The sequence below is a fragment of the Crocodylus porosus genome, unplaced genomic scaffold (genome assembly GCF_001723895.1).
Source record: "Crocodylus porosus isolate Cpor-Errol unplaced genomic scaffold, CroPor_comp1, whole genome shotgun sequence".
In the NCBI taxonomy this organism is placed as follows: Eukaryota; Metazoa; Chordata; order Crocodylia; family Crocodylidae; genus Crocodylus; species Crocodylus porosus.
In genome coordinates, this window is record NW_017728924.1 from 15808548 (window position 1) to 15822486 (window position 13939).

Consider the following 13939-nt stretch of genomic DNA (forward strand, 5'->3'; position numbering starts at 1 on the left):
TCAGTGTACATAACTTTTTACTGAGGATAACAAAATTGGCTTTTTCTATCTCGGCACTGGCAAGTGATTGGAGTGAAAATTAGATTTAAAGGGTCATCAAGTTCAGCTTAAAGGAACAGTCAAATCTATAAGTGAAATAAGGTGTTTCATAATATGTTCCATTAAAAACGCAACTTGTCCTTTACAGGACACTCGGGCCTGGAGACAAGCGTTCTGGCTTACGGGGAGAGACTTGGCACGTGTGCCTAGCAGACCTCTGCTTAACAGACTGCATACATAATGCCTGTATTCAAAACACTGATAAAATGTAAATTAAATAAGGAATTAGATGTCTATATTTAATCCTGCTGTCTAAACATTTTGACACTTCTGTCTATGCCCTGCAGCCAAATTACATCCATTCCATCTGAAGTGCTGAAATGCACTGCAAAAAGGACTGACTCGGAAGGGACAGCTGACCAGAGTTGCTGGTTTCAGATTAGTGATTCTTACTTGCCTATGTTATAAAAGTTCTCTGATAAATTGGACAAGCTAAGCCCAGCTGTCCAATCATGGGCACTGCAAAATCATCCACCACCTCTGCAAATAATTATTGCACATCAAAAAGATGACAACGAAATGGAGTGTGTTCTGTCTGGTCATTCCCAATCACATCATTATTATGCCAAAAAGGTCCTTGTTTAGCAGTGAGCTGTGACTCAGCTGAGTGGTAACTTTTTCATTTCTCTTGTGAAGAAGAGAATAACTTGACCTCTTTTCATTTGCTTATTTCATTTCTGTTCATTTTCTTCTATCTGCATTTCATTCTGTTCCTTTCTCCATCTCCTTCCTCTTCTCTGTCTTTTTACCACATCATCATGGTCTTCCATCCTTCACCTTTCTGTTACACCCTAGCATCTCCACTCTTTTCTTTCTCCTCCATATCCCCACCCGATCAAGTTCATTCTTCCTATTTTGTTATCCTGTACCCATATGAGAGAATTTAACAACTGGGGGCCAGATGTTGCTCTCACCTTAATCTAAATCAAGAATAGCTTCATTGAATGTAATACTGTTCCTACAACTCTGGATCTGCATTATCGTGGCTGAAAACGGCATGTAGCCCCATGTGGTTAAGTTCTTCTTGAAATACTTTTAGTTGCATTTCCTGTAACTCCCTTACTGGGCCACCACTTCCTGCCACAGGATAGTAATTTTTATGACTGAGCAGCTACTAGAGGTGATTCAGAGAGAATGGAAAAAGGCAGCTTGAACTGCCAAACTCAGTGTGGTTCCTCATACAGTTCTGCTTCCAATCCTCTTTAGAAAGGACTGCCCAGCTGGAGAGAAACGCTCAGGAGCTGAACAATCTGTACAGTGCTGTCACTCCTCATGCTCGACAGAAAGGGTGATCTATTGATTAAGTCTATAGCCTGGGACTCAAGACCTGGTTTCAGTTCCCTGTTCTGCCAGACTGCCAGTGTGGTGTTGGGCAAGTTAATTGGCTTTTCTGTGCTCCATCCCCCTGTAAAACGGGGCTGACAGGGCTAAATCATTGGAGTGTCATGAGAATCACTGCATTCATGAGCATGAGGACCTCAGATTCCATCATGACAGGGACCATCTACACCCCTAAGATAGTTTACAGTGGAAGCACTGAAGAGCTCCAGTCCTGGATACAGAACAAAGATGGTCTGTGCCCTAAAGGGCTTGCAAATTAAATGGCAAGGTTCTTTGAGTAGATGCGGTATCTTCTATTAGACCAACTGAGTAGCTGGAAAAAAGTCTCAGACCAGCACAGACTTCCTATGCCTGAAGAAGTGTGAGACTTCCTATGCCTGAAGAAGAGTCTCAGGCCAGGAGAGACTCCCTATGCCTGAAGAAGAGTGACTGCACCCAAAAGCTTGCTAAAAACTTGTTTCCAACTACTCATTTGGTCGAATAAAGGATATTACACCTACTCAAAGAACCTCGCCTGCCTATGTCCTTAGATCAACACAGCTACAACCAAAAACCCAGTTTACAAATTAAATGCAAGCTGAGAGGCAACAGGTGGGAGATAATCAAACAGGAGTCATCCAAGGAGACAAAGCAACAGTGCGCTGGTCAGCTTAGGCAACTCTCATACCACGCCAGCTGTCAAACCAACATGAAGCAAGCACTCTGACAGAGCTCTCTGAGCAACACTGCACATCCTTTGCGTGATGAAGGAACAAAGGACCAAAACATCCTAGTCTGTGTAAGCAGAAATGGCCTGAGATTATGCTTCCCTCCCATGCTTTTTACATGCTTTCAGTAGCTGACAACCACAATAAATCTGTGATGCAGCAGTCAGATGCACTGAGTCAGAATGGCCATTTTTAGTCATTTTGTCTTTTTTAAGTAGGACTCTTAAGTGGGTGCCATTGTGTGAGTCCAGGAAGCACGCATGAGCCATCTGATCTCCTGACCTACCAATCAGCAGTAAAAAGATTTCACCTTAAGAGATTTGGCACACCCTTGTCAAAGCTGTATATTCTGCAACTCACTAGATCACCCAAGAAAAGTTAAATATAAATCCTAGTTTACTTAGTAGTGCTTTCAAGTCATGAAACTTGAATGTTTTCTGCAGTTACTTTGATTAGAAAAATCAAATTGTATTTGGTGGGTTTCCACCTAGAGCTATACATTTCTACATTTCTGTTTTCAGTACCACCTCAGCCACAGGATATTTTCTATCAGGAGACATCCAACACCACTTTGCCATCAGCCAGATGGGGAAGTGACACATGTCAGTCCAGGAACTGAATGAGCTTAGACAGGTTTTAATTTTGCTCGTTATGAAGAGTCAAGTTAAAACTTCCCCTCTGGACTTTTTGGGCTTTGCTAGGGCCAGCAGAGGAATACTCTGGGTTCACCCCACAGCCCAGGCTGGCTGAAAAGCCCTGACTAGCATACATGAAAAGCCCTGACTAGTATACATGGCCAGCTCCTACCATCATCCCCTTCATGGAGAGAAAGAGATGGGCACAGAAAGAAGCTGCAGGGTGAAAGGCAGCCTCTATCTAGGTGGAGGGAGGATGCTGCTCTTAAGTGGGCTTGCTTCTCTGTAGCAGGCTTCCCTCCCTCCCCTTCTCTTTTGCTCTCTGCTCTATTCCCCCCTCTTTACTCCCTCTCTTCTTCATTTCCCACATTACAGTAGTGTAAGCATGATGTTGCAGCTGTGATGGTCCAGAAACTAGACAAGAGGCAAGGATGTCTTAGGGTGATATCTTTTATTGCATCAACCATGAAGTTGGGATGAAGATAGACAAGCTTTCGAATACAAGACCTGAGCAAGAATGCTTCAAAAACTTGTCTAACTTTATCCCAGCAACACAAGTGGTTTGGTCAGTAACAGGTATCACCCTATGAAATCCTTGCCTCTCATGTAATTTATTTCCAACATTTGTTTTTCCCTGCTCCTCTCCACCTCCCCTCCCTATGCCAGGCCTTCTGTTCTAGCTTCCAATAGACAGGGCCATTCTCACAGCTGCTGCAGCCTTTTCCTTCTCTCAACTCACTTCTCCTGCCCGACCCCAGTCCACTGCTCCATCCACTGCACACTGCACTGGCTAGCAAACCCATCAGCCATGTCACAGCCAGGAAACAAGCTCCAGCCACTGGCAGGGAAATGTCTGTGCGGCCTGCAACCCCCCCAGGGCAGTGGCGCTTCAGACCATCTGAGCCGCAGGGATCAATCAGGTAAGGACTAAGTTTGCTGCTCCTATCAACCTCAGCCTAGTGATAACCCTGATATACATGTACCTCCGGCCAGCCCTCCCCAGCATCTGACCCTGCCTCTACCTGTACCACATACACCCCAAAGCCAATCCAGGTATAACCAGTCATCACTACTACACCTCTGACCCATACCCTAATACTAGTCATCCCTACTACAACCCTGATTCATGGTATATACACCCCCAGACACACCTATTGCACCCAGACCTCATAACACCTATACCTCCTCAATCACTCCCTTTCCAGGGACTCACCCTTATTTCATACTGACCCCCACAGCACAATCATGGCGGGGATGGGGTTATCTAGCTGGGGATGGTCCTGCCTTGAGCAGGGGGCAGGACTAGATGATCTCCTGAGGTTCTTTCCAACCCTAATTTTCTATGATTCTAACCATCCCAAACATCCCAACACCAACACTCCAGTTTCCCACTCCTCTTCAACCTCTAACACCCTCAAACAAACCCGTCCCTCCACAAGTCACTGTCATGCACTCAAAACCTGCTATTAACCACTAACCTCCCCTTCCCACTAATTCTCTCCTAACATACCTGTGGACGCTCCAACATCCCTGCTGCTCACACATCCCAACCCCCTGCAACCTTGAACACACACACCCAGTGCAGACATCCCTCATATGCTCATACACTCATTTATTCAGCCCCCGCACTGTCTCTGAAATCGACTGTCTAGTGCCACTTCCACAAGCCTTACCCTCTCTTTTTTTAGTCCAAGTTATCCTCCAATCAAGACCCCTGCCACCTCAGCCCTATGCAGAGACTGTGACAACTCGTCAGTCCCCTGAATGTCTTGGCTCAGGTCTGGCACATCCTCCACAATAAATAGTGCTTTCCCATCTGCTCCCCAAGTCCTGTATTAGCTCAAACACCTCCTCCCTTCCCTTCCAGTCTGCACACAGCCACTGAAATGCAGCTTTTAGAGACTTTTAAAACTTTATTAACATGGGAAATTAATAGCCCCTTTGAAGAGAGAAGAGTGACTATGATTATGTTACAAGGCAAGAGCATTAACCATGATCATTTTCCCTTCCCTTTGTATGGTTCAGAATCTGACACAGAACGTTTACTGTGTCTTGACCATTTGCAGCACCTCAGGTGCTCCTAGTCATCCCATGGAAAAACTTAAAAAGGGGAAAGATGTAACATGGTTTGTCTTGGTTCAGATACAAGACTCACTTGAAGACTGCGCACCTGAAATTCAAATGATGCAACGCAGCCTCATAACTTAGGTCCTGCTGCACTGAATAATGTTCAAGAATTACCTCCCTTAACTTGTCAAGTACATTTAAAATACAAAATGACACTGCTCTCCTGCCAATGCATTTCAATGCATTTCTAAGATGCAACACCAAATCTTGACTTTAAAAAATCCCACACGCACCTCTGGCTTTCATAGGAACATGAATTGAAAAAGATACCCCCTTCCCTTATCAATGAAGATTCAAAGAAATGCAAGAGCCTTCTCCCTATTCTTTCAACACAAAAACATTTTTAAAAAAATGGAATATGCACTGTTCCTTTACTTCTACAAATGCATTTTAAAAAAATACAACCAAATCCCCCACTTGTACTGTACAACCCCCCTTGTACTTAACTGTAAGTGTAATTTAATACATTTCAAGATACAGCATGCATGTTATTGGCCAGTCAACTATACCATGGTAATTAATTAAACACCACCTCCTCCTCTTTCAAAATATGGCAGCAGAGTAATAGGAACATAAGGCTGTGGGGAGGTTTTTAATTACCATGTTCAGCCGTTGAAACAGAAAGAAAGCAGAGGAGGAAAGTAAACACAGCAACCAACAAACGACAGAAAGAGAGAGAGGCCTATTTGTACTGCTGATACTTTACTTTTATCCCCTCCTCCTGGGAAGATGGAGCGCAGCCTGGCCTTCTTGTTTTTCTCCTCTGGGGCCATGGGGAGTGGTTTGGAGCTGTGGTTCAGTGCTGAAGAATCACGATTGTTGCTGTTCATTCTCAACGGAGGGGCTGGAGGTTTCTCTTCAATATCCAGACTATCGGACATCTTCAGCAGCCCTCACAGCCTCCTGCAAATGGCACAACACAGAGCATCCTGGTGAAGAAGGGACACCAAGCCTGGAGTTATGGGAAAGGGAGAAGACGCTACAGGTGCTATGAGTAATAGAAGTTAGTTTCAGCTTTTTGAACTGGGTCCTCTTGGTACTAGATACCAACTCAAACTGCCTGTGCCAGGGCTGGCCAACCTGCAGCGTGGGTGCCACATGTGGCATAGGCAGGCCTCGTGTGTGGCCCATGGCAGACTGGGGGAAGACAGGCAGCACAAGGCAGGGAGCAAAACGTAGGGCATCAGATTAGGCAGGGAGCATGGGGAAGGAAGCAGAAAGCTGAGCAGCAGATCAGATAAGGGAAAGGAATCGGGGTGGTACTTGGGGACGGTGCCGGCTAATTTGTGGCACACCTGCCAAAAAGGTTGGCCCCCACTGTCTCATAGTAGACATGAGAACTGTAAAAACAGTGTTAAAGCATTTCCAGCCCAGGTACAGTTTTAAAAATTATATTTAGAAACTCATTTCTCTGTTGCTTGTTTACAAACCAGGCCAGGCCATATAAAGCAAAATTTAGTGATGTTTACTGAAATGTATAATGTTTAGATCATCAAGAAACTACTTGTCATGGGAAAGAGCAGACCACAAAGATTTCTATTTCTTTCCTGCTTCATGCTGGTTAAAAAGTTTGTCCCTGAGAGTTTATAGCTTCAGAAGGGGAGCATTTTCACTACGACAAATGATTTTGAAGCACTAATTTTTTTACCCATAAAAATAAGCAATAGACTTCCTTCATACTCAATACACAAAACACAATGAGAAACAATAATCACACATTGAAAACCATTTGGATTTCCCTCCATCCTGTTATATTTCCATACCAGTACGTTACAGCAGGGATGTTTAAGAGCTAATTGTAACATTCTGGTATTGTGTGGATGTTCACGATGGCATTGTAGACTGATCTGTCAAGCCATGGGCTGTGTGATCTTGGTACATGACTGGAGGCTGATCACTGGGCGTTCTTCTGCTTTCCCTGAACTGATACATTCATGAGAATTTAAAATACCTAGAAATAGTTGCACAAGAATTGCAAGTAGATATAAGGAAGGAAAGGCATGACAAATATTAAATCTCCCAACTTTTCTGGTATATTTGCAACAGAAATACAAAAGACAATAATATCAAACTAGTATGACAAACAAGAGGTGATTTGGTCAAATGAGCTCTGAATACATAACTCTCAGAAATAAAATCTTATTCAGGAAGGATCTTTCAAGTAACCATGTCCACATTCCACTTTTTTCTTAAAGGTTCTCTACAGTTTAACAATTTGCCTCGCAAAACCTCTGATTTCCATTTGGGAAGGGCTTATGTGAACCACTGGCAAACGTGTGTTACAAGGCTCCTTTTGTGCTGATGATGTATGTTGTTACAGCTGCCAGCCAGGGAGCCTATGCTCTCAAGCTTAAGATATAGCAGCATATGCTATTAGCTCTGGAGGTCCCAAGGTCAATCCCACTGAGTGATCCAAAGATGGCAGCCCTTCTGCTTACAAGATCAAGTCCGGAGGCACTATGTTATGAATGTAAACACTTGCCTAGGCACAAGTTTAGGGCCAGGAAAAGCTACTCGTTTGTGTGGTTGCAGGACTGGTCAGAGACCCAAACAGAGATTGTATTCATAGTGACATAAATAAAGTTTTGTCAAGATCTTTTCACTAGCATGACCAATTTTTAAGGGTTACTAAAACTAAAAATTTGCATTGGCTTCAGTGAGAGTTACATGCATGCAAAAACTAAAAGATCTGTCCAGAAGTGAGAGAAATTCACTATAGTCTAAATTGGTTATAAAAACACATATGGTTTTAGTCTCTGTCATTTTTGTTTCAATAGCACCGCACACAAAATGGTGTTTTTCTCTCTCGTATTACTGTATTTACTAACTGAATTTAGCCTGTATGAGATCACAGATTAACAAGCACTGAAATTCAAACCCTCTGCCCATAGCCAGTACCTATATATGAGGTGTATATACAGTACATCCTAATGCATGATAACCTTGAAGTGGGGATGCGACGGGCTTTTACAAGAAGTGAAGCTTTAAATCTCACTCAGTAGGTACTGAACGGAGATCCTCAACTCGTACCTGCCAGATAACAATCTAGCAGTCACCGGTGACCTAGGTGGGACTTATATCATTGACCTAAGAGACAGAAAGAAGCACCCCATCAGGATCCTATTTTTATGAACTTCTGTTGCTCTAGGGGGAAAAAGAGCAAGTGACAGCAATTATCAATTAAAGCAAGGGTAGGCAAAATGCAGCCAGCCGGGCCATTCTATCCAGCCCGCGGAGCCCCTAAAACATTTAGAAAATGAACACTAATCTGCCCTGGGCTGCCTGTCCTGTGGCCCTCGATGGCTTGCCGACACTTGGTAAGTGGCCCTCTGCCCAAAATAATTGTCCACCCCTGAATTAAAGAAATGTGAATGTGGGGACTTAGTGCACAGGTGTCTCCCATACAGTGGTGCCAGGTCTATTGGCTCACTGAACTGCATTCTAAAGCATTTCTAAGAAAGCTTTGATGCTGGACCCGTGGAAATGATTACAGTTGTTCAGGTCAATGACCCTCTAAAGCCCTTGACACAATAATGGCCTTGAATCAATGGCCAGGAGTACACAGTGCTTGGAAGAGTCTGCAATTCTGTCCTTATACCATTCTGTGGTCAGTGTACATACATTTACATGCCATTTTCAACCCAGTTCTCGTCTTTGAAGCATACAAACAGCCTCTAGTAAACAAAAACTCCAAAGAGAACAAACCACAGGTGGGACTAGATGTCTCAGGACAGAGGTAAAAGGATTCCTTGTATGAGCACACACATATTAACATGGAGAGCATCCTGCTGTGCTGTCTGTAAAGTTTTAGGTTTCTGCTCCAGGCTCCTGACTTGAGATTATTTTCATATTTGTTTGTTTGTTTCTTGATGTGTTACCATAATAATAAATATTATTCTTATGTGCTTGCATGGTCTGTGTGCTTGGTTATGCATCAGAACCCCATTGTGTTAGACACTGTACAAAACACAGAGGAAAAAAACAGTTGCTACCCCACAGATCTATTCCAGTCCAAGTGGAAATTTGGGCATGTGCTCACCAATTACCTAATCCTCCCTGGGAGTTCTTCCCTGACAGTCATCCTTTATGTGACACTGATATAACAAAGAACCCCCTTACACTCCTATTTACACCCTTTCCACATCTTTTTTTTTTTTTTTTTTTTTTTAACCCTAGCATGGCCCTGACATGTCAGCTGTCAGATCTCATCTACAATAGGAAGCTGTACAGCTCTAACTATGCAGTAGCTGAAGTTGAGGCGTATACAAGTATAAGCCAGGTCTCTACAACAAGGTTTCGTAAACATAGCTGTATTGGCTGGAAGGGAGGAGGAAAAATGGAACATATGAACGTACACCTGCCCCTCCCCACCTCTCGCCCCCTCCCTCGGTCCAGGCCAGCCAAACCCTTGCAGAAGCCACACTTCTACCAACACGACAGTTAGTCTATGTCATTTAGGGCAGTGGAATAGCTCCATACCAATATAAAACCTTTTCTACTGTCACATAGTACTTCTCCAGCAGGGGGCTCTGCCAGTCTAAAGTATTCCAACATGGCTACAGGAGCAAAGTCTGTTCTAGTGTAGACAAGCCCATAATTAAAGTGGTACAGTTTCCCTACTGTGGACAAAGTTACGCAATGTAAAGGTGATATACCCCAACACAGCTTTGCCCAACCAGGTAAACTGAATAGCTATTCCAATATAACTGTGAAACTCTTTGTACCCTTATAATTAGACCAGAAAAAAGCCACGCTTCCAACCGACACACTTATTCTAGTATAACTATCAGGTGTAGATCTGACCTGATTTAACTGACTCAGAGTGTTTGCTTTTGTGGGTTGATGTCCAATATTTTACAATTAATGGGGTTTTGCTTTCTGTGTTTTCATGTAATTAAGTGTTGGAGTTTTCCAAACTATGGCAGCAAAAAAAAAAAGATGATGAAGCACAGTTTATGCAAATAGTGACACTGGGTGCATCTACACATTCATTAATGAGTTTTAGGTAACGCACATTAAATTTAGTACTTTTGGGCATTTTTACACATGTAAGCACGCAGTGCCAGGCGCTTAGAAAAGCACCCAGCACTGCATAACTTACAGCTGTAGAAGTGGCAAAACGCATCTCAGCATGCAGAAAATGGTGGCGGTCGGCTTTTGAACTAAAACACAGAGAAGGTGTTTTAGTTCAAAAGTGCACCGTTGCCATTTTCTCCATGCTGACATGCATTTCACTACTTATACGACTGCAAGCAATGCAGCACCATGCACGTCAGCTTGCATGTGGAGCAGACTCAGTTAATCACATCTGCTCCGGCATGCTGGATCTTCAGTGCATCTAAGCACAAAAATGTATCCATATAAATGACCTCCATTGTGAGGTACTAGAAAAATGTATATTAGGGTGGCTTAATGCATGTGAACTAAAGCGAACGCTTTTCAAGGGACACTTAGTGCACATTAGCCTATTTTAAAACCTACAGGTAGTCCTCGGACGTATGACACAATTGGTGCCTGAAAACTGCGTGTTAAGACAAAACGTTGTAACTTGGAACCAATTTTCTCATAAGAAACAATGTTATAAATGGGGGATTGGTTCCTGAACCAAGGCCCAATACCCTGTTTTTACTAAAAATACCCCAGAATTTTGTACTCAATCAATTATAGATGAGTAGTATAGCTACATTAATGTATTTATATTGTAAATAGCAATCATATTGGTTTGGAAGGACTTCTTTGAGGTGACTTTGCTGGACTTTTTGAAAGGCTCTGGGTTGGACTTCTTGAAGGGTTCCTGGCTGGAGTCTTCTCAGGTGTCTTGGCTGCAGGTTCTTCTGGAGTCTTGTCTGCTTTCTTAAAGAAAATGTCCAAGGAAGTTTGGACAGATGTTCTCCAGGGAGATGGGTGACACAGCAAACTTGTTCACTGGGGTGACGTGGCATTGGATCAAGCATTGTAAAGTTGAAACTGATGTCACAAAGTTGAAACAGGGTGTCAATTTATAAACGTAAGTACAAGATGATGTAACTCGAAATGTTGTAAGTTGAGGACTGCCTGTATTAAGTAAAAAGCACTTTTTTAAAGATGCCTTAATGTGCATTAAAATAGGCTGATGCACATTGAAGCGCATGTGTAGATGGGCCCACTCTTCACATAACATTCCTATTATGGATAAGATTCTCCTCCCTTTACTCTTAACAAGTAGACATCTACTCAGTTAGCCCCACTGACTGCAGTTTAAGTACCTGCAGAGTAAAGTACTTCTCGGTGTAAGGGCAGCAGGATCTAGCCATAAGTCATCTCCAGCCATTTTTTTCCATATGTGTACTAACAGCAAATGTCAGTGGGTAGTTGCATAAGAGTACCTCGCTTTGAAGCACACATACAGACCTTTATCAACACCATTTGTGCCCTACAAGCCTGCTCCCTACTGATAAAGCTGTGTTTCACAGCTGTGGGATACTTTGCAGTGCAAGCCACATGTGTACTATAAAAAGTTTAACCAGTCACACAGAAGAGACATGTACCTGCCTCACAGGATGTTAACTATTTCTTCCAAACAATGAGCTAAATGGCAGCAGTGACCTCAGAGGCACTTACTTGAATACACCCTATGAATCCCTTTCAGGGTGCCAAAGACAGCCTCCCAGATCATTAACACCAGGAGCTCTCAAAGCCATCAGCAGCATTTTCAGTTTGTTACCAAAAATAAACAAGGGCATTCTGGGAAGTCTCTTGTACAGTATGAAGTTTCAGCTGCCCTATCTAGTGGGATGACTGTGTCTGTTACTGTATCTGTTTGTAAACAATGCCGGCTTGCTGAAATAGGTCCTCCCATGGGATTTCTTTCCACAAAGAATACTATTAATGGTTTCTGGCCCAATTTGCCTATGATGTCATTATTTCCAAGATATTGAAAGGAACACTATATTTTGTCCACGGCTGCTTCAGGCTCAGTTTCAACAATTATACAAAGCCTTATTATTCACCTCCGAATAAAAAAAAAAATTAAAGGGGGGGGGGGCGGAAATAGCCTAAAAGGTTTAACAGTTAATACTGACTTTCTAAAACCAGTTTAGAGAAAAGAAACAAGATAATGTAAACCAGGAGGCAAGGCGTACTGGGAGAATTTGTTTTTTCTGCTCAAGGTCTAGGTGCCGTCTTTTTTTTTTTTTGTTTAAAATGTCAAACCTACCAGTGTTTCACTGCACTAAGGCAAAAGAAAACCCACTTACCTGAGCAGATTCTAACTTCAGAGTTTGTGCTGTCTTGTCCCATTTTATCTTGGGATATATTTGCAAAGAACCTAGGGCCATAAGACCCATTAAGTGTAGAAATGCTTTGGATTTACAGTGCTGAGAAGTGTTAACAGTGTGATAAACCACGTTATACTGCATCCTGGGACAATTGTTTCCTGTGACACTAATGAGTCAGCATACTGCAATTTGCAATGAGACAGCACCGTGTCCACACTTTAAAGAAGCGCTTATTATTAAGCTCTCCCGCTTATTGGCAGCACTTCGACCATTCCCAGTCAGATGCTGTTAGCGTTGCTAATAAGTCTCCTTTTGTTCAGAGGCATTGACAAGATCAGAAGGTCAAAACTAATTATCTTTATTTGCTTGTATGTTTGCAGATGTCTTAAATTTTTGCACGTGGAGTTTACTTTTCAAATCGAAGCTTGAAGTGCTCTTTTCAGCAGTGCTCAGACAACAAACCAGGGAGTGCGTAGCGCCCATGGGGGAGCCCTGTCATCACATGCACATCCCCCTTCCTTCTTGTCTCCTTGTGACAAGGGAAGCAACATTCACAAATTTGCTGGAACGGGACAGGCAGCACCACCAGTGTTTCCATTATAGTCTCAAACTTGTGACCTCCAGGCAGTCAGCTGTGCACCTCAGTGCACTCCAGGCCCCCACAGCCCCTCATTATAACTGGAGCCCCATATTTTCCATGAATCACTGGACAACGTTAGTGCCCCTAAACCCAGGGGTATGGTCAGTTTATTCTATCTCCATAAAATATCCTTGGCTCCTTTTCCCCTCCACGTCCCAATCACATACATACATCTATGGCTTGCAGCTGAAGACTCAAGACCTAAGACTTGATGATGCTTATTTTGTAAAAGGTTGTTTCTATGAAGAGTGTTTTTTACTGGCTTATTTGGGTACTTTGGCTGCATGGTCTATCACTGTCCTGTTGTTAACCCGCTCCCAACCTCCTCGCAAGCTAGGAAAGGTGAGCAATGTGTAGCCAACTTGAGCAGCAACCCAGATGCTGGCTGCTGAGTTATTCCCAGGGCATCATTACTTGCCAGTCCTACATCACTGGTCCCTTGCAGTGCTTGATTGCAAGACGGACCCCAGTTCCGGCTTCCCAACCCCACAGTGCTTCACTCCATGGGACGCCAAAAGGAGCATGCTCTGTGCTCCTCCCTTGTGGGAAATATGAAGGGTGAAAGGCAGGGGAAGGCAGTCCCAGAATGATAGAAAGACAGGAAACAACACACCAACACCTTGCTACAGCAAGAGCAGAAACCCAAGGTGGAAATAGCATGTTCAATGGCCAAAGGACTGCAGAATCCACAGGGCCCTGACTGAGGTCAATGGCGCAGATCAAACTTCTCAAAACTATTATTCCAGGCTCATGGTGAACTCATGATGAATTAGCTTTCAATCCAGTCGTAAATTTGAGATTCTCCCTGAAATCAAAGGGGCTACCGATTTAATTCTTGGGAAAAAAATAAAATAAAATGCATGCATTGTGGAGCACCAGTCTGAAGCAAGAAGTAAATCCCTTAACAAGGAAACAGAGGTGGGAAATCCACTGGTCCCAAGAATAAACACACCTACAGCACATGTATGAACAAGCAATTATTCTTGAGAAGCCCCTACAGTAAAACAGTAATATAGACTGACTTGAGAATCAGTAAGGGCCTTGTTACACAGTAATTTTGGGCAGCTCCTGGAGCACTTAACCCCTGGGCTGTCCACACATTGACACCTGAAACTAGTAGTTACACCACCCCAG

General features: G+C 43.3%; 1 protein-coding gene across 1 annotated transcript in view; it reads right to left on the reverse strand.

The window, feature by feature from the left end:
• PAK3 (p21 (RAC1) activated kinase 3) overlaps positions 1 to 13939 on the reverse strand; it is a 107688-nt gene that overhangs the window by 48345 nt on the left and 45404 nt on the right. The window contains exon 2 of the mRNA XM_019540404.1: positions 5616 to 5812. Within this exon, the coding sequence (XP_019395949.1) occupies positions 5616 to 5790 (175 nt within the window). The 5' untranslated portion in view covers positions 5791 to 5812. The remainder of the gene's footprint in view (positions 1 to 5615; positions 5813 to 13939) is intronic.